At 54.8% G+C, this 17,427-nt stretch overlaps 2 protein-coding genes across 3 annotated transcripts in view; both read right to left on the bottom strand.

Moving 5' to 3' along the window:
• The window catches only part of LOC103657917 (major vault protein), a 22,420-nt gene extending 8,650 nt beyond the window's left edge, over positions 1-13,770 (bottom strand). Inside the window, exons 1-5 of the mRNA XM_040635101.1 lie at positions 13,601-13,770; positions 7,128-7,279; positions 6,743-6,938; positions 743-866; positions 505-636 (exon numbers count right to left, since the gene is read on the bottom strand). Coding sequence (XP_040491035.1) covers positions 505-636; positions 743-866; positions 6,743-6,938; positions 7,128-7,252 — 577 coding nt within the window. The 5' untranslated portion in view covers positions 7,253-7,279; positions 13,601-13,770. The remainder of the gene's footprint in view (positions 1-504; positions 637-742; positions 867-6,742; positions 6,939-7,127; positions 7,280-13,600) is intronic.
• Positions 13,771-14,126: 356 nt separating this feature from the next.
• On the bottom strand, positions 14,127-17,114 carry PAGR1 (PAXIP1 associated glutamate rich protein 1). 2 transcript variants are annotated; one of them, XM_040635102.1, is made up of 4 exons: positions 16,969-17,114; positions 16,113-16,614; positions 15,872-15,954; positions 14,127-14,550 (listed from the first exon to the last, which is right to left on the bottom strand). In XM_040635102.1, the coding sequence occupies exons 2-4, from the start codon at positions 16,592-16,594 to the stop codon at positions 14,351-14,353; spliced, it is 765 nt and encodes a 254-aa protein (XP_040491036.1). In that variant the 5' UTR covers positions 16,595-16,614; positions 16,969-17,114; the 3' UTR covers positions 14,127-14,350. The 2 variants fall into 2 exon arrangements, with proteins under 2 accessions (XP_040491036.1, XP_008683504.1); XM_008685282.2 differs by lacking the exon at positions 16,969-17,114 and having other exon boundaries at positions 16,113-16,962.
• Between the last annotated feature and the right edge of the window lie 313 nt (positions 17,115-17,427).

Raw genomic sequence — 17,427 nt, 5'->3', positions numbered from 1 at the left:
GTCTCGCTTCTCGGACAAGCAGGAATGCCTGGCTACAGCCTTGCCCTTGCTGGTCGTAAACCCCGGCGCGTAACCTCACTTCCGCGCCTCAGTGAGGTCATATGGAGAATGGGAATCGTAGGGCCTCAAGGTTGTGCGGGGCTAAGTGAGTTCCCATTTGTAAAGCATTTTGAACCACACCTGACACAGACGGGTAACATCACATTGGCCGAATACGATTGCTAATTGTATATGAACACCTGCTCTGTTGGTCTAGAAACAGATATGACTGCCACCCCTGGCCCACGGTGAAGGGGAGGGGGAGGGAAAAGCCAACACGTTCATGATCAGAGGGTTAGGGCAGAGCCGGCGTGAGGCTGGGGTGGGGAAAGCAGCCACGGGCGGTTCCAAAAGCTTCTAAGAGATACCAGGGAAGCACTTCCTCCCAGGCTGCAAGGGCCACCCCCAACGCTGCAGGCAAGACAAGGCCCACCCACCCCCATCAGCACCCCTCATCAACCCCACCTGTCACCCTCTCCTTGCCCTCCCGGTCCCAGCACTCCTTGCGGGCCCTCAGCCGCAGGGCCTGGTTCTGCCTGACGACTGTGGCCTGAATGATCTCCAAGACCTCCACTTCCTTCCGGGGGATATAGGTACCTGGGAAGGGAAGACGAGGCAGAGGGTCAAGGCCAGCAGGTATCAAAGCTATCATGGGAAGACAGGGAGCCTCGGACCCGGACTCCAATCAATGCAAGGAACTCACCAGGTCCTTCAAATAGCCACTCATCTCCTGCCACCACCTTGTCTCCATTCTTATCCTCAAAGTCCAGCAACGCCTTGAGATGGAGGGCAGTGTTGGGCAGAACCACCTGCAGTGGGCTGATGTCCTACAAGGGGAAGATGGGAGGTCGCGGCACATTCAGTACTGTGGCCCCAGGAGTCAAACCCGATCCCTTGGAGGTCAGAGGCCACAGCGTCGATCTTCCCGTGGCCCCAGATAAGCCCCCAGGTGGAATGTACAAAGGAAAGGGTGGTCCCAAAGCCGTCTGGTCTGAAGAACGGGACAGGTGACAGAGGAAGCAGACGCGCTGCCAAAGAGCCAAGGACACACATTCCTCTGGAGGAAGTGCTTAGACGTGGTTCTGAACTACAAATCTAGACAGGAAACGGGGAAACACCTCAAGGCCTCGCATGCACCAGGGCCCTCTATGAAGTGTAGTGAAGTGGGAAGTAGGAACAGCTCTAACAGGCACATGGCTTTGTTGTCAGGGTTGCCTCATGGTCACAAGACAGCTGCTGTACTACAGCCATCACGTCTCCCTTCATCAGGAAGGGGCACCTGGCAACAAGTATCCAAACCTTTCAGAGGTTTGTAGAAATGTTTCCACGAGTAGGACCTCACTTGGTCTTTGGTCTGAGGGAGGGAGGAGAACACGCAAAGAGCCTCACAGAGACGTGCCCAAAGTCACACAACTAGTAAGGAACGGGATCAGGACTTGAACCACAGTCTAAGTGAAGCCTGCCGGCCACTCCTTACTCCGACCAGAGTGGCCTGGGGTGGAGAAGGTCGGGTAACTGCACTCTCCCCACTGACCACACACGGGGTCAGAGGCAGAGCTGGAGGCTCGCAGGGCAGGCAAGCCCTTCCTTGTCCCTTCCATGTGCACAGCACCCAGGCCGTTGCGGCGGGGGCAGCCTAGCCCTGGCTTTGTGGACGGCACGTTCCAGCAGGTGACAAGACAGACACAGACCGTCCTCTTCAAGCAGACCGTGGACAGTGTCACGAGAGAGAAGGTGAGAGAGAGAGAAGGCGAGAGAGAGAGAGAAAGAGAGAGAGAAGGCGAGAGAGAGAGAGAAGGCGAGAGAGAGAGAGAAGGCGAGAGAGAGAGAGAGAAGGCGAGAGAGAGAAGAAGAGAGAGAGAAGGAGAGAGAGAGAAGGCGAGAGAGAGAGAGAAGGAGAGAGAGAGAGAGAAGGCGAGAGAGAGAGAGAAGGAGAGAGAGAGAGAGAAGGCGAGAGAGAGAGAGAAGGCGAGAGAGAGAGAGAGGGAGAGAGAGAGAGAGAAGGAGAGAGAGAGAGAGAAGGCGAGAGAGAGAGAGAAGGCGAGAGAGAGAGAGAAGGCGAGAGAGAGAGAGAAGGCGAGAGAGAGAGAGAAGGCGAGAGAGAGAGAGAAGGCGAGAGAGAGAGAGAGAGAGAGAGAGAGAAGGCGAGAGAGAGAGAAGGCGAGAGAGAGAGAAGGCGAGAGAGAGAGAAGGCGAGAGAGAGAGAAGGCGAGAGAGAGAGGTTGCAAAAACTCAAAGGAAGTTAGGAAAGGCCCTCTGGAAGTGGCATTTGACCTGGGGTTCAAAGGAAGAACTTGCTTCTGACACAAAGGTGTGGGAAGGGGAGGAAACGGTGCACATTCTGGAAGGAGCATGTCGGCCAGCGGGTTGTCACCTCCCCCATCTCCTCTATCATCACTTCCCACCTGTTCCATCGAAAGCTACGTCTGCCTTTATCCATCGCTGCCATTCCCCAACATTTCTCACCTGAACAATGGAAAGGTCTTAACTGGCCTCCAGCTGCCACGTCTGTCTCCTCCCAGTTCATCGCCCACACCCCCGCAGGCTCCCAGCTCCTGACTGGGTACCCAGCAGTATCATCACGTAAAACTGGGAATGTGGGAGAAGAACAGATTGCGGGGGACTGGCAGGTTTGCATGTCCAGGAGGAGGTGGCCGTGGGACACCCAGGAGAGAACTTCCTACAGGCAGCTAGGGGCTCGCGGCTGGGCAGCTCCCAGCGATGGTACTGGGCTTGGGGTCTCCAGCCTCGACGGAGGGCTCAAGGCCGAGAGGGCACGAGAGGGCACGCAGGAGGTTCGGGACAGAATTTGAAAGCAGAGGGGACAGGGGAGGAGGCGGGAGCCATCTAAGAAGACGGAAAGAGACACCCACAGAGTCAAACAGGAAGATGAGTTTTAGCAGGGGCGAGGTGGGAGGGAAAAAAAAAAAAGAGAGAGACAAGTTTTAATAAGAGGGCAGGTGGACAATGGTTGTGGCTAAGAAGGCCCATGAGACACAGCATGGCCCCTGGGGCGGCAGTTAGGAGGCCTTAGGGCTTTGCCAAAGCGAGCTTGGGGGAGGTGGGGGCGGGGTCAGATGCAGGGGCTTATGAGGAAATGGGGCAGAGGACCTCAAGTACAGGGAGTTATCAGAGTACGTAAGAAAGGAAAGAGAAAGCAATAAATAGCTAGAAACTGGGTTTCTACAGGGCCACTCAAAGGTTCATGCTTTTAGTATTCAGTGTGCATATCCTGGGATCCGGCAATTCTTAAATAGTTTTTGTTTTGTTTTGTTTTGAATTTTAAGTAGGCTCCATACCCAACGCAAGGTTTGAACTCATGACCCCGAGATCCAGGTCAAGTCCTACCGGCTGAGCCAGCCAGGCCCCCCAGTATCTTCTAACTCTTGAAAAGCAGCAAACCGTAGCGTGTGCTAGGACACACAGCCAAGTACATTCATGGCAAAACTGGTTTTCCTTATAAATTGGAAACACCCTAAAAGAAACTCAGGAGGAGAATGGCTGAGCTTGCGTTCGTCGTATGAAGTTCCCTATGACAAACGAGACTTGTGCACCAACATGCAGACGTTCATCAAAATACAGCGGCAGGGGGCGCCTGGGTGGCACAGCGGTTAAGCATCTGGCTTTGGCTCGGGTCATGATCCCGGGGTCCTAGGACAGAGCCCGGCTCTCGTAAGAGCTGTAGTGATCAGAACAATATGGAACCGGCACCAGAATAGACACATAAATCAATGACACAGAAGAGAGAGCCCAGAAATAAGGCCATAATTACATGGTCAATTAATCTTCGACAAAGGAAGCCAGAATATACAATGGGAAAAAGTCTTTTCAACAGATGGTGTTGGGAAAACCGGACGGCAACACGCAAAAGAGTGAAACTGGACCACTTTCTTACACAAAAATTAACTCAAAATGGATTAAGGACCTAAATAGGAGACCTGAAACCATAACAACCCCAAAAGAGAACACAGACCGTAATGTCTCTGATATCGGCTGTAGCAACATTTTTCTAGATGGGTCTTCTGAGGCAAGACAAAAAAAAAAGCAAAAATAACCCACTGGGACTACGTCAAAATAAAACACTTCGGCACAACAAGGAAACCACCAACAAAACTAAAAGACAACACACTGGACGGAGAAGGTATTTGCAAATGGCATATCTGACATCCAAAATATATGAAGAACTTAGGCAACTCGACACCAAGTGGTAACTTAATTCGAAATGGGCAGAAGCCATGAACAGACACTTCTCCAAGGAAGACACACAGATGGCCAACAGACTCATGAAAAGTTGCTCAGCATCACTCACCACCGGGGAAATGCAAATCAAAACCACAATGAGCTATCACGTCCTGTCAGAATGGCTGACATCAAAAACACAAGAGACGGTAAGTGCCGGCAAGGGTGTGGAGAAAAAGGAGCGCTGGTGCACGGGGGAGGGCGGGGCATAAACTGGTTCGGCAGCTCTGGAAAACAGTATGGAGGGTCCTCAAAAAATTAAACCCAGGACTGCCCTACGATCCAGTAATCACACTACCGGGTATGCACCCAAAGAATATGAAAACACTCATTCGAAAGGGTATGTGCACCCCAAAGTTTATTACAGCATTATTTACAACGGCCAAATTATGGAGGCGACCCAAGTGTCCACCAATAAAGGAATGGATAAAGAAGACAGGATACATATCTACAATGGAATATTACTCAGCCATAAAGAATGAACTCTTGCCATTTGCAACGATGTGGGTGGATCTAGAGAGTATCCTTCTAAAATAAGTCAGAGAAAGACAAATGCCCTATGATTTCACTTATATGTGGAATTTAACAAATTAATAAAGAAAAAAAAAAAGACTCTTCACTATGGAGAACAAACTGATGTCACCAGAAAGGGGGGGGAGGGGGGGCTGGGGAAATTAGGTAAAGGGGATTAAGAGTGCACTTACTGTGAGGAGCCCTGAGTCACGCATGGAATTGTTGAGTCATTATATAATATTGTATGTTAATTACACTGGGATTAAAAAAAAAAAAAGATACAGAATGATGAGCTGGGTTCCCGGGCCAGCTGATGGAGGCTGCAGCAGGTAGAGAAAAGTGAAGATATCAACTAAGGGAAGGGGACACAGACCCAGGTCCTGCCAGATGGCCTTGACTCCTAAGTATATGAGGAATCTGTGTAAGAGTGAGAGGACAGAAAATAGGAAGAGAGGACAGAAAATAGGAAGAGTGAGAGGACAGAAAATAGGAAGACAGAAAATAGGAAGATAAATATTTAGAGGCACACAGAGAGAAGTAGAGAGAAAGCTGGTTAGGAAGGAAGAGAACCACTGAACAGGGCTTGGGTTGGAATGAACTGCCTAACCCAACAGCGACTTGTAATCCTGTCGTCTTGGGGGATCTGTCCCCGCTGCCGGGAAATCCCTCCTGAGTTTGAGAACAGAAAGGACAGGCGGGGGCCACGCTGAGCCAGGACCAGGATTTGCCATGGGTCCTGCACACAAGAGACTGTTAAAACGATATGCTCCAGTTGGAGTAGCAGAGAGAGACCAGGAAGAAAAGCCCCGAGGGGCCATGAGGGCCCAGGAGGCCCAGGAAAGGGAGGCTGCTGGTGAGGGGGTTCGGGTTGAATTGCCAAGGGGAGGGGGAAGGAGGCCAGAGCCAGGGGCCACCTCAGTGAAGACCCGGAGAGAAGCCATATGGGCAGAGAGGGGCAAGAGTAGAATGGTGGGTAGAAAGGGAGTGTCTCCAGGGCGCTGGGCTCTGAAGAGGGAGAGGCCCTGCCCTCCTGGCCTGGAGGATGTGGGGTGTGAGAGAATGAGCAGCGGTGGGCTGGGGATCCTAGGGAGCTTTAGACACTGGTGTTGATGACCCCCCCCCCCCACACACACACACTGCTCCCCACCCAGAGGGGGCCTGAGCTGAGCAGAGGTATGACCTAAGGCTTTTTAGCTTTTGACAGTTCCAGACTCTTACACAAAAGTTGCAAGAATAGTACAAAGAACTCCCGGAGGCGCCTCGCTCAGAGTCCTCAAGGGTTAACATTCTCATTACTCGCCAGCACTTTCTAGCTCTACTCGCACACGCTCCTCTCCCCAAGGGGCCGCCACAAGTGGGCAGGAAGGTCTAACTCCCTCGGTGTTGCCAGGAAGCTTCCGGATCGAGAAGCACCGTTGCCAGGAAGCTTCCGGATCGAGAAGCACCGGTTAGTAGAGGAAACCAGAGTAAACCAGTATGAACTGGCAAGGAGGTGAGGGCAGAAGAACAGTTAGGAACGTGAAGGCTGCGGTCCACTCGCTAAGGGCAACGCGGCCAAGGGCCCGGCCAGCAGCGCAGGCCTGAGGGGCAGTCACCGGCGTGGGAGCCTGGACCTCGTCTTGCCCACCACCGCGGGCCACCGCCCGCCAGGGTCTGGCACTGTTTGGGTGAATGGGATGCTTCCTCTTGGCAAAGTCATGGAGCACCAGACTGGTCAAGAGCTTCTCGCAGGCTCTGGAGCCTGGAAAGTCAGGTGGGGAGATGGGCTGACAGCTCTGAAAGCAGGGGCAAGTCTGTTGTGGGCCTGTGGGACGAAGCAAGAACTCGGGCCTTGGTGAGAGCCGCCAGGTGTCCCCCGCCCCCTCCCACAGCCCCAGTGGGTTTCCCTCCGGAAGGCAGCGCAGAGCCCCGGGACAAGGTCGAATGGCCATGGGGGAAGCCAGCCAGGTACCTTTTCCAGCACCTCCCCCGGGTACAGGGGGAAGGGGTCCTGGGTCAGCCGGATCTCTAGGTCGGCGTGGCGGAGCCGTACTTGCCCTGTGACGTCGAACAGCACGGCGCCCTGGGGATCCCGGGACACGGGGTTGGCCACTGTGCAATAGTGGCGTGGGGGGACAGTCACCATGCGCAAGGGGGCAAACAGGACCCTGTTGGAGGGGGAGAAGCAGTGTGAGGACCCAGGGAGGCCCTGTTCCCACTTCTGAAGGGGACCATGACTGGTAGAGAAAGCTCCCCATCACCCACACCAGGGCCAACCCTGCCTGGGGACAGGAAGGAGACGGACGGTCGTGCCAGCCAGACGAGCAGGTACCCCACGGCCCGGTCCCAGCACCCACCTCTCATTGTCCTGCCGGATGTAAGTCTTTGGGCCGACCTCCACGCGGGACACGTTGCTGTTCTGGTCCAGCACGTGGATGTAGTGGTACGGGGGGATGCGGATGATGGACTCTTCAGTTGCCATGGTGACTGCTGAGGCCAGGGCAGCAGGCTGGCAGACAGGTGGGGAGTGGATACAACAGGATGAGCACAGGGGGGCCTGGCAAAGGCAGGCGTGAGCCTGAGGCCCGGCTGGGGACGGAGAATTGGGCCTTCCTCCTCCGGTTTACGTCATTTTGCCCCGTACCATCCCGCGCCGGCCTCTTCCTTCTCCCCACTCAGAGCAACCAGCGCATCCAGACCCCTGCCGAGAACTGCTTGACATGGATAAGCACAGAAGCCCAGGGGTCCCTGCCTATTCCTTCCCCTTCCCAAGCTGCCCGCAGCATGTGAAGGGGCTTGAGATCAGAACTCGGGAGGTGCAGTGGCCTTTCCTGGCACAGCGGGGAGCAGCGGCTCCGAGGAGCTCCCCGGCTCCAAGGATTCAGGCTCCTTCATTTGAGGGGATCCCGAGGCCCAGGCTGTATTGAAATGTTAGTCCACAGACCAATATTTACACGATCTTTGCACACACACACACACACACACACACGCGCTTAAGCAATCTGGGATGAAATGTTCAGACATGGGTCACTCTCAAGGGAGGGATCCCTGGTGAAACAGGCACTGCAAAGAATCAACTGGATTAGAAACACCAAATTATTCTAGTCCTTTCCTCCCCAGTTCTCACTGGTCTGTTGCCACTCTCGGTTTCCTAGAGTTGTGGGTCGGGGTGGGAAGGGGAAGGGAAGAAAGCAGTACGTACCCCACCTACCCTCACCCTACCTGCTTCTGAATCCTGGGTGGCTCCAATCAATGCCTGGCCTGTTCAGGAAGGTGGCACCTCCACCCCATCCCTCCCTCCAGCATGCCTTGGACTTTGGACAACCTATCCCTTGGAGTCACATAAGGGGAACCGAGTTTGCTAGGGGACTCAAAGCCTTGTCCTCGGAGACTCTGGTCAGACATTTTTGAAGCCACCACCAGAAAGAAGGGACACCTCCTCTACTCCACCATTCGTCCAACTTCCAACCTGAGTGAGGAAAGGGGAAGCGAGGGGGGTGCGGCTTGCCACGGGAGAAACAGGCAGAAACCACAGAATTACAGGACCGAGGCAAGGCCCAAGAGTTTTGTCATTTACACCGTCTGTAAAATTTCTTTTTCTTTTGGTTTAGCAATTATGAGTTTCCACAGACTCCTGATTGCCGCTTCTCTTGAAGAATTAGGGCCACGCCCTCTGTCCCCGCCTAGCAGACCTGGATAGAGCCAAGTCACAGCTGCCCCCTGTGGATGGGACACGGGCTTCCCTGCCTACCCCAGTCCCCACCTGTTGTCCCTGCTGTCCTACACCTGGGCCACTGCACTCACATCACCTGCTGGGCTTCTGCTTAAAGCCCTCTACCACAGCACCAAGAGAACTTTCTCTAATCAGGGACATCTTCTAACCCTGTGCTCCTTGGGCTGGCCACGTGTAGCCACTGAATACTTGCAGTGTGACTAGGGTGAGGAACAAAATACTAGATTTTAATGAAGGTGGCCGAATAAGGCTGGTTGATCCCAGGTTACACAGTGTAGCTCGAAGGGGTGGAGTTCCAGGTAGGGACTACGAATCATTCAGGGCCACCCAGCAAATCAGTGGTACCACTGGGATGAGAATCCCGATGGAATGGCTGGTCCCGTCCCTCCCCTGGGGCAGCAAGGGACAGTGGTTAGGGGCCGGAATCAGCCAGACTGCCCCCCCCCTTACAGTTCTGATTTCCTGCCTTGTACCGTTTCCTTAATGTCTTACCTCATTTTGAAAGCTTATAGTTTTGACCCCTTTTCCTCGTATGCTTTTCCACAAAGGAATGTTCTCCTGCGCTCTCTCTCGCAACTTTGTATGGGATTTGACCTTGATACTTTTCTGTGGCTCCTTCTTATGGGAAGTTCATTTCCCTTAACTTGTAGGAGTGGCTTTTCTAACGTCAGAGCTCCCCCTTCTGTTGTGTTCAGGTAGGGTTTGAAAATACAGGGGCTGGCTTTCCGCTTTCTTGGTTCTCCTCCCTACTCTCACCAGGCCCTTCCTGTTCCTTCCTCTCTGCTGCCCAGTCCCTCCCAGCTGTGCTTCTGAAGCTGCTCCCTGATGAAGGCCCTGAAAAGCCCCCAGGATCCCTTACTGAATGGGTAACCTCGGACAAGTCCGTTGCCCTCCCTCTACCCATTTCCCAGGCCTACACACTGAGAATGGATAGGGCACCTACCCGAGTTAGGAGGGCTGAGATCATTATAAAGTAGTTGGAACAGAGCCCGGCTCTTCAGAAGCACGATAGGGCTTACTGCTGAGGCAGAAGGAGCCTGCGGCCCAGCTCCCTTATCAGGGGATGTGGCCTAGCACCAGAAGCTCCCTGTACCACCTGGCCTTAACTAACCACCCCCTTGTTGACTGGTCAGAAAGGTGGTGAGTCTCCTGTCACCCCAGCTGTGGGGCTAGAAGAACAGCAAAGAAGGGGGATCTGATGGCCAAGTGAAGCCTTTTCCAACTGCTCCTTTGCCAAGTTCTCTGCAGGGTAGAAGCCTGGCCAGGAAGCCAGATGGGGGAGAGGAAGGGCTAGGGCTATAAACGGAGGTGTGGACAGGGCTCCATGAGGCCCCCCCAGGGAAGATTTGAACTCTAGAAGGCCATGCAGGGCTGGGAAGCAGGCCCCAGGAGCAGCCTCCAATGACTCCTTTTTGGACAATCCCCCACTCCCTACGGCTAAGGCCTCTCCGCCATCTGTCACCCCAGCTGGGCCCAGTCAGGGGGGCTGAGAGCCTCGCCCAGCTCAGTGAGTCAGCTGAGAATCATCCTCCTAGCTGGCCTGCCTGGGCTTCTGCCTCGTGCCAAAGCCAAGGCCTTCAGTACCAGGACCCTGTCTTAACCCACCAGGCCCGACAGCTGTGCCTTCCACCCAGACCACCTGCTCCTTACCCAAGAGACTTTGCTCTTTTCATTTTGTCATCTGCAAAGGCAGCCCCGAAGTAAGGCCTCTCTAGGGAACCAGGGAAACCATCCGACTCAGACATGTGTGTGACAAGTCCCAGATTTAGACTTTTGTGGTCTACCAGACGACAGGTACCGTCAGAACATTTTCTTCCCAATAGATCAGGACCCTTAAAAAACACCGGTCAAGGACTGTGCTGATCTTTGGAAGTTCCTGCCCAGAGCTTGGGTTTGGCCCCCATATTCCAAATCCACCCAGGCCTCCCTTCGGTGCCTGCTTCCAGGATCTGCCCCCTTGTCTGCTTTCCGGGCACATGGCCAGCTTTGCCCGACCACACTTCCCTCAAGGGTCATGAGACTCCCGCAAGAGCCAGTCAACTTTTGCCCAAAGTCTCAGACACCACACCACACCCACGAAGAAAAGAGGAAAGTAACGGGTGGTGGGGCAGAGAACACAACAAGCTATAGGCAGAAGTGGGGTTCATCCTCGAGGCAAAGGGGGTTCTTGACCAGTGTCTTGGCTCAAACGGAAACTTAACACTACAGCAAAACTTCATGAGTTGCTTTGGTCAGTACTGGTCAGAGATCTTCGGGGTCAACTGTGAGCGCCTGGCACTGGGACTCCAAGAGCAGGGACCAGCTTTCTTATTTCTGCCTGTGCGCTGGTCTGCGGCGAGCGGCGTCTGGCAGTGTCTGAAGCGTGTTAGTGAGGGGGCTTCTCGGTCCTCACTCCAGAGCTGCTGAATTGGCCGCATTTTAACTAGATCCCTGGCCATTTGGGCGCACATTAAAGTACCAGCAGCCCAGGCCTCAAGCAGCCACTCTCAGCCCTGGCTGTATCTGAGAATCACCTGGAGGTCTTTGAAAACCACTGATCCCTGGGGGATTCTGACATCAGGGGCCTGGGGTGGGTGCAAGCATTGCCTCCCACCCCCCTCCATCCCCCCCAGTAGGCTCTCCACCCAGCGTGGAGCCCAACACAGAGCTTCAACTCCCGACGCTAAGATCAGGACCTGAGCGGAGACTGCGCTGGATGCTAGGGGCGCCTGGGTCACTCCATCGGTTAAGCAGCTGACTGTTGATTTTAGGATCATTTTAGGGTCGTGACATGGGGCACTGCATTGGGTTCAATGCACAGTGTGGAATCTGCTTGAGATTCTCTCCCCCCCCCGCCCCTACTTCTTCCCCCTCCCCTGCCACCCCCACAGGCTCTCTCCCTCTAAATCTTTTTTAAAAAAGAGTTGGATGTTTAACAGACTGAGCCACCCCGGGGCCCGGAGCACTGCCATATTTAAAAGCTCTCGCACAGACTCTAATGCCCAGCAAGGGTAAGCTTGGTCCTGATCCTGGGCCACTTGCTAGCTGAGCCTGAGTCTCTTAGACTGAGAAGTGGGAAGAAGAGGGACTATTTCCTGGGCTGGACGAGATAAGCGGCCACAGGAGGTCTCTAGTGCAGGGGAGTTCAAAGCGTGGCTGGGAGGAGAGAGAATCAGGAGGAGCTCAGATTAGGCTAGTCCTCAGGGCCGGGCACTGGGTTATTCTCCTCCAGCCCCCTGGCCAACACCAGCCCCTGCCCCGAGCAGGCCGCAAGGTGCAGAGGAGGCCGGTGACTCAGCCTGCCACCATCACCTCTATCAAGCTCAGGTTTAGGAAAATGTTCACGACACTCAGCATAAACACGGGCTCATCTCTGCAGTTTCCCTGATTGTAAACATTCTAGACTTTGTCTGGAGCATGCAGGAGTCCCATTACTCAGGGACTGCACAGAAGCTTATACACCAGCTTAGTTTAGGGAAATTATTTCCAGCTTTGGGGGACTAGAGGGGAAATTTTTGAGACGGTCTCACAGCAATCACGTTTAAGAGCAAAGTTTCAGGAACTTTTCTTCCTAGGAAAGAGGAAGAGCTCCTTCCTTCTCTGCGCTCTAGTCCAGCTACCTTGTGGCAGGAGCAGCTTGGTGGCTTCACGGGGGACAGCACAGTTCTGCCAGCTCAGAAGGCTTCTTGCCCTACCTTCACCCTGCCCCCCGGAAACTGGCAATTAATGCTCAGCACTGAAGGCGAAGACTGCCTGGTTGAGAAGTGACCCAGGAACCAGGCTTCAGAGTCCTGATGCAGATCAATGTTTTCTAAACTCGCTCCATCACAGGACCCAGCTGAGAGCGTCCCTCCTGCTCATGCTGATTCCCAGGCCTCACCCAGCCCCGCGCCATCCGGCTTCGGGGGAGAGCCTCCAGAACGTGTAGCTTTGGCAAGAGCCCCTAGATAAACAGCTCCCACTTATTAAGGACTTAAGTGGTGCCAGGTGTTGTGCTAAACACCCTTAATTGATTCATCTGATCCTAGAAGTTAAGGAACTTTGCTCAGGATCACACAACGATCCGAGCACAGGGTCAGGATTCCTCCCGTAACCCTGGCTCCAGAGCTCCCGAACCAGGAAGTAGCCTGGCTTCTCAGGCAGAAAGGTAAGATTCTGAAAACAAAAGGAGGACTCCTGACCTGGGTGGGGCTGAATACTCTCTAGGAGACAGGCATTCACAGGGGAGCATTTTCGGCAAGGGGCGGGGGGGGGAGGGCAGCCTCCATCCACAGAGAAGGCCCGAGTTATCTTGGAGCCCTCATGAGGTCCCTGGGCCATCCCCTCAAGGTGGCTTCTCTACCAGCTCCTGCCTCTGGAGAGCTGCCCCACCCAGAGAGCTTCACCCCGGGTCAGGCTGGGCGCCCTGTGTGCCAAGGGCGGAAACGGGCAGGGATTCGCAGGGAGCACACCGGCTGGCATGCCGTGTAACAGCCAGCTTTCTCCTCACAACCCAGGGTCGGCCAGGGCAGGGAGCAGACAACACAGGGAATCTGCCTCAACCACCATCCCCCACCCCTCCAAACTTCACTCCCAAGGGCCAGCCCTAAGATCTCCAGGGCCCCAAAGAGTTTTGCATTCCTTCATGTTACCCTCCCAAAGAAGCAAAGAGCCTCGCTCACCAACCTCCACACCTTCTAGAAGTCAAGCCCACCTTAAGACTGCTTTGCTAACCACTTCCCACAGGGTCCACAAGGCCCACCCACAGTTGGCATAGCCTTAAGTGAGGCGATAGAAAAGCCCCAATATTTGGCAGAGAGGAAGGACTGCGGGGGGGGGGGGGGCAGGAATCACATTCTAAAAGCTCAAGAGGACAGGCCAGAGCCCAGGTGCCCAGGGGGAGGCAGCAGGGACCCAGGAGGGAGTCTGAATGGCCCCAAGTTTCCTCTGCCCTTACTTCTGATATGGGAGCCTGAAGTCGAGAGGCCTGAGATTTTGGGGGGTCCGGGAGTGTTGGCAAGTAACAAGTTGACCTATCTTTACTTCAAAACACAGGAAAAAAAAATCCGACAAGGAAAGCAAAACCTCCCAAGGGTAACCCCCACCCACCTTCTTCCTCCTCGGGCTGAGAGGTCTTACCTGCCCCGGCAGAAGCAAGCAGGCAGGACGGGGCTCGGAGAGCCTGGAGGGACACAAGTCCCCACCAGCGATTTGGGGGCGTTGGGAGCGGTGTGGACACCCAGGAAGCGTGCCCGCAGCCACAGACCCCTCAGATGGGGGAAGCTCCGTGGCCCAGCCCTAGGGATCACTTCCCGGCAGGGCAGGCTCGGGGGTGGGGCTTGGCCATTTAAAGGGCCCTCGCAGCTGGTTCTCGGTGTTTCTCCTCTGGGCGGCTTCTGCACAGCTGAAGGCACTGCAGCTCTTTCAGCCCTCGGGAAGCTCCTGCCTCAGAGCCAGCTGGCCGCGCTGGAATGAGACTGGAAAGGGTCAGAGGACCTGAGACTGAGACGGGGGTGGGGAGGTGGGGGGTGGATGGGTGCTGAGTGCGCCTCTGATCCACGTGGCTTTCATTTCAACTTCCCCATCTGGGTGACTGCGATCCCGCCACTCCGCCACTCCGCAAAAACCGGCCGGGCTTTGCTGCAGCCCACCCTCTAAGAAAACATAACTTTGCAGTTTTTTTATTTTAGATTCAGAAAATTCAGCCCAAGTCTCCAAAGAGATGTTCAAGAGAAAGCATAAATAGGCACACACACATTCTCTTTCTGGCAAGGGGCAGTGGTGGGCATTTAAGAGTCTCTCTCCTCTTGCCCTGTGTCCCAGCGCCCTGGGTTAGGGAAGGGGGGCCCAGAAGGCATATGCTCTGCACCCTAAGGGCAGCGGCAGCTCTCAGTATTTCCGCTGCCGGGGGAAGAGAGTGCTCCCTGAGGACCGGAGTGGGGGGCTGGCGGGGCTGGGGTCCTCTGAGTCCAGGCTGAAGAGGTCCCTGCCAGTACGAAGGATCTGCTCCTCTAGCTTCTTGTGCCGCTTCATGTCGGACAGAACCTTGTCCAGGCGGGCCTCCCGTTTCTGGCTCCGGGTGGAGCTTCCTGGAGAGAAGGAAGGTAAGAAAAGCGGATGGGAGTGAGGTGCTGTGTACCAGATCTGCCTAGATGTTACTAATTACTTGGGGGGGCTCATTAAACATACAGATTTCCAGGCCTCTGTCATGGAGGCCCTGAGGTTTGGGGTTGGGCCTCAAATGGGGTAAGCAGTGAAAGTCTGAACTATGAGAAGGGACTAGTAATGTGAGGACCAGGGTAAAGATATCCAGGCAGGGGGAAAAGCAAGTGCAAAGGCCCTGGGGGCAGGAACAGGGAGGTCTGTTCAAAGAAGAGTATACAGAGCTGGGCGGTGTCAGGGAGACAGAAAGATGTGGTCGAAGAAATGACTTAGAGGCCATGATGAGGGGTTTGGATCTCTTAGTTTAAATGGAAATAAATGTCTGGAAACCTTGGGGGCCCAGGCAGTCAGGGGAATTGGTGGTGTTTGGATTCTCTCTTGACATGCTCTTTCCTCCAACAATAGAATTCTTTGGAGAATTTTAAAACAGAGTAGTGACATGATTTATATTTTGAAAGGATCATTCTGGTTGCTGAGAATGGAAGCAGGGAGACCAGTCAGCAGGGAGAAGTCAGGAGCCACCACAAATATTCAGGCAAAAGAGATGATGACTTGGGGCGCATGGGTGGGTCAGTCGGCTGGGCTTCCGACTCTTGATTTCGGCTCCAGTGGTGATCTCGGGGTCCTGAGATCGAGCCTCAAGTTGGGCTCTATGCTGGGAGTGGAGCCTGCTTATGCTTAAGATTTTCTCTCTCCCTCTGCCTCCCCTGCCCCCACCCCATGGGGTGCGCAGGCTTGCCCTCTCTAAAAAAAATAAAAGAGCAAGAAATGACGGCTTGGACGAGGATCGGTGTTGAAGGTGGAGAGCAGCAGATGAGCTTGGAAATTTGGAGGCAGAGCTAACAGGACCTGGGGCTAGCCTGAATGTTGGGATAAGAGAAAGAGAAACCAAGAATGGCTCCAGGGTAAATTCCAGGAAGGCACAAGGGGTGTGAAATCCCATCAGATTAGAAGACTACACAGAAGTACAGGAATGAGGATCTAGATAACAGTGAACGACCAGGAAGATGTGAACTTCTAGTCAGGTGGAGATAAAAGGAATGGGAACCAAGACAGAATCATCTGTGAAAGTCTTGTAAAGGAAAACCGGGTACCTTTCCAAGCTGTTAGAATCGATGCTCTCTCTGACAGCTACAAGTCGCATAGCAACCAAAGCACCAAGCATAGGCCTCTTTTAGGAAGTGACCTTTTAGGTCAGTGGGAGTAGACATCCTTCACCTCCCCCCTCCTCTCCCCCTTTGTCTGTACCTGGGGTGCGTCTCCGGTCAATCAGGGAGTCCTTTGGTGTCATTGGCTCATCGTCAAAGTCAAATTCTGTAGGCATGTGCGGTCTGGGACAGGTGGAAAGAGAGTGAAGGGTGAGGGTGGTGTCTCCTCCCCATTGCATCCCTCCACTTTCCATGCTCCAGAGTCCCACCTCCCCTCCCCAATTTCTTCCTGGCACCAAAGGAGCAAGCCCCAGGAACAAGGTGGAAGGGTGTGCCCTCACTTTTCCTCTTCCTCCTCTTTGGCCTCAGGCTCCTCATCGGATCTCTCCTCTTCACTCTGGGCCTCAGGCGTGGGTGGCCGGCGGGGCAGGATCTCAGCCTGAAGCTCCAGGGTACCGTGAGCAGCCAGAAGTTCATAGAGCCGCAGGATTTCCGAGGGGGGAGGCATCCAGGCCTGCCCATCCGAGGGGAGCTCCATCTCCTCATCGCTGCAGGGCACGCACCAGTCTTCGGATTCTCCCTTGGCATGCTCTTCCCCTTCAGCGCCGGGGGCTTCTCCCTGCACCTCCTCGGCCCCGGACCCCTCATGCTCGGTCTCCTCCCGGCCTCCTTCCCCCTCTTCCTCGGCTTTATTGGCCGAAGCAGAGGAGCCTCCAGTATCCTCCACGGCCAGAGCTTGGAGGCCAGAGGTCACTTCCCCTTCTTCAGACAGAGGAGCCGCCGTGGTGGCCGAAATGTCTCCATGACCAAGAACAAGGGACATAGACTACTAGGGGAGGGGCCCTGCGATGATAGTAGACGCAGAAGTACTAAGGCAGGGGGGTCTCCCGCCCCCCTCCCCCAAGGGATTGGGCTCCCCAAGAGTTCAGGGATTGTCCCCGACCAATCAGGTTCCAACAGCGGTCCCAGCGACGAGACCGCCGGTTCCCAGGAGGGGGCGCTGAGTCCCCTCCAAGGACCCCGCCCCACGGATCCAGATACGGTACTCCAAGACTCCCAGGGACCAGCGGAAACCACTCTCTGGGCCTCAGAGGGGCGGAGCCGCTCTTCTGGCCTTCACACCGCCCCTCTCCACACCTGGAGCCGGCGCCCTCTCCCCACACCTCGCAGGTCAGCCGCCTCAGCCGCCGTACGCACCTGGAACTAAGACCCGCCTCCCGGGCTGCGCAGGGTCACAGTACGCAGGCACACAGAGATGGCGCGGATGGCTCCGCTCTAGCCAAAGCTACTTGGGAAAGGAAAGCAAGGGGAGGATTGCACATGCGCAGGTAGGCTCGGGCACAATTGGCTTCGGCCCACAGTAAAGATGGCCACCGGGATGGCGCATGCGCATAAATCTAGGCGGTTCTGCCCGAAAGAGGGCAGTACCGCGGGCCCCGGCGGCGGACGGACGTAAGGACCAACTGAGGCTGGAGGCGAGTCTCATGCAGTGTCCGTTTATTGGTGTTTCAGACTCATGCAGCATCCGGCATACAAAAAGGGAGAATCTGTTTGATGTATCCTTTTTTTTTTTTTTAAGACTTTTAGTTTTTCCCCCCACGCCTTTTTTTTTTTTTTTTTTTTTTTTTTTTTTAAAAAACAAAACCCCACCCACCC

Source organism: Ursus maritimus, unplaced genomic scaffold, assembly GCF_017311325.1.
Source record: "Ursus maritimus isolate PB19 unplaced genomic scaffold, ASM1731132v1 scaffold_2, whole genome shotgun sequence".
In the NCBI taxonomy this organism is placed as follows: domain Eukaryota; kingdom Metazoa; phylum Chordata; class Mammalia; order Carnivora; family Ursidae; genus Ursus; species Ursus maritimus.
This window is presented reverse-complemented; position numbering and strand designations above follow the sequence as displayed.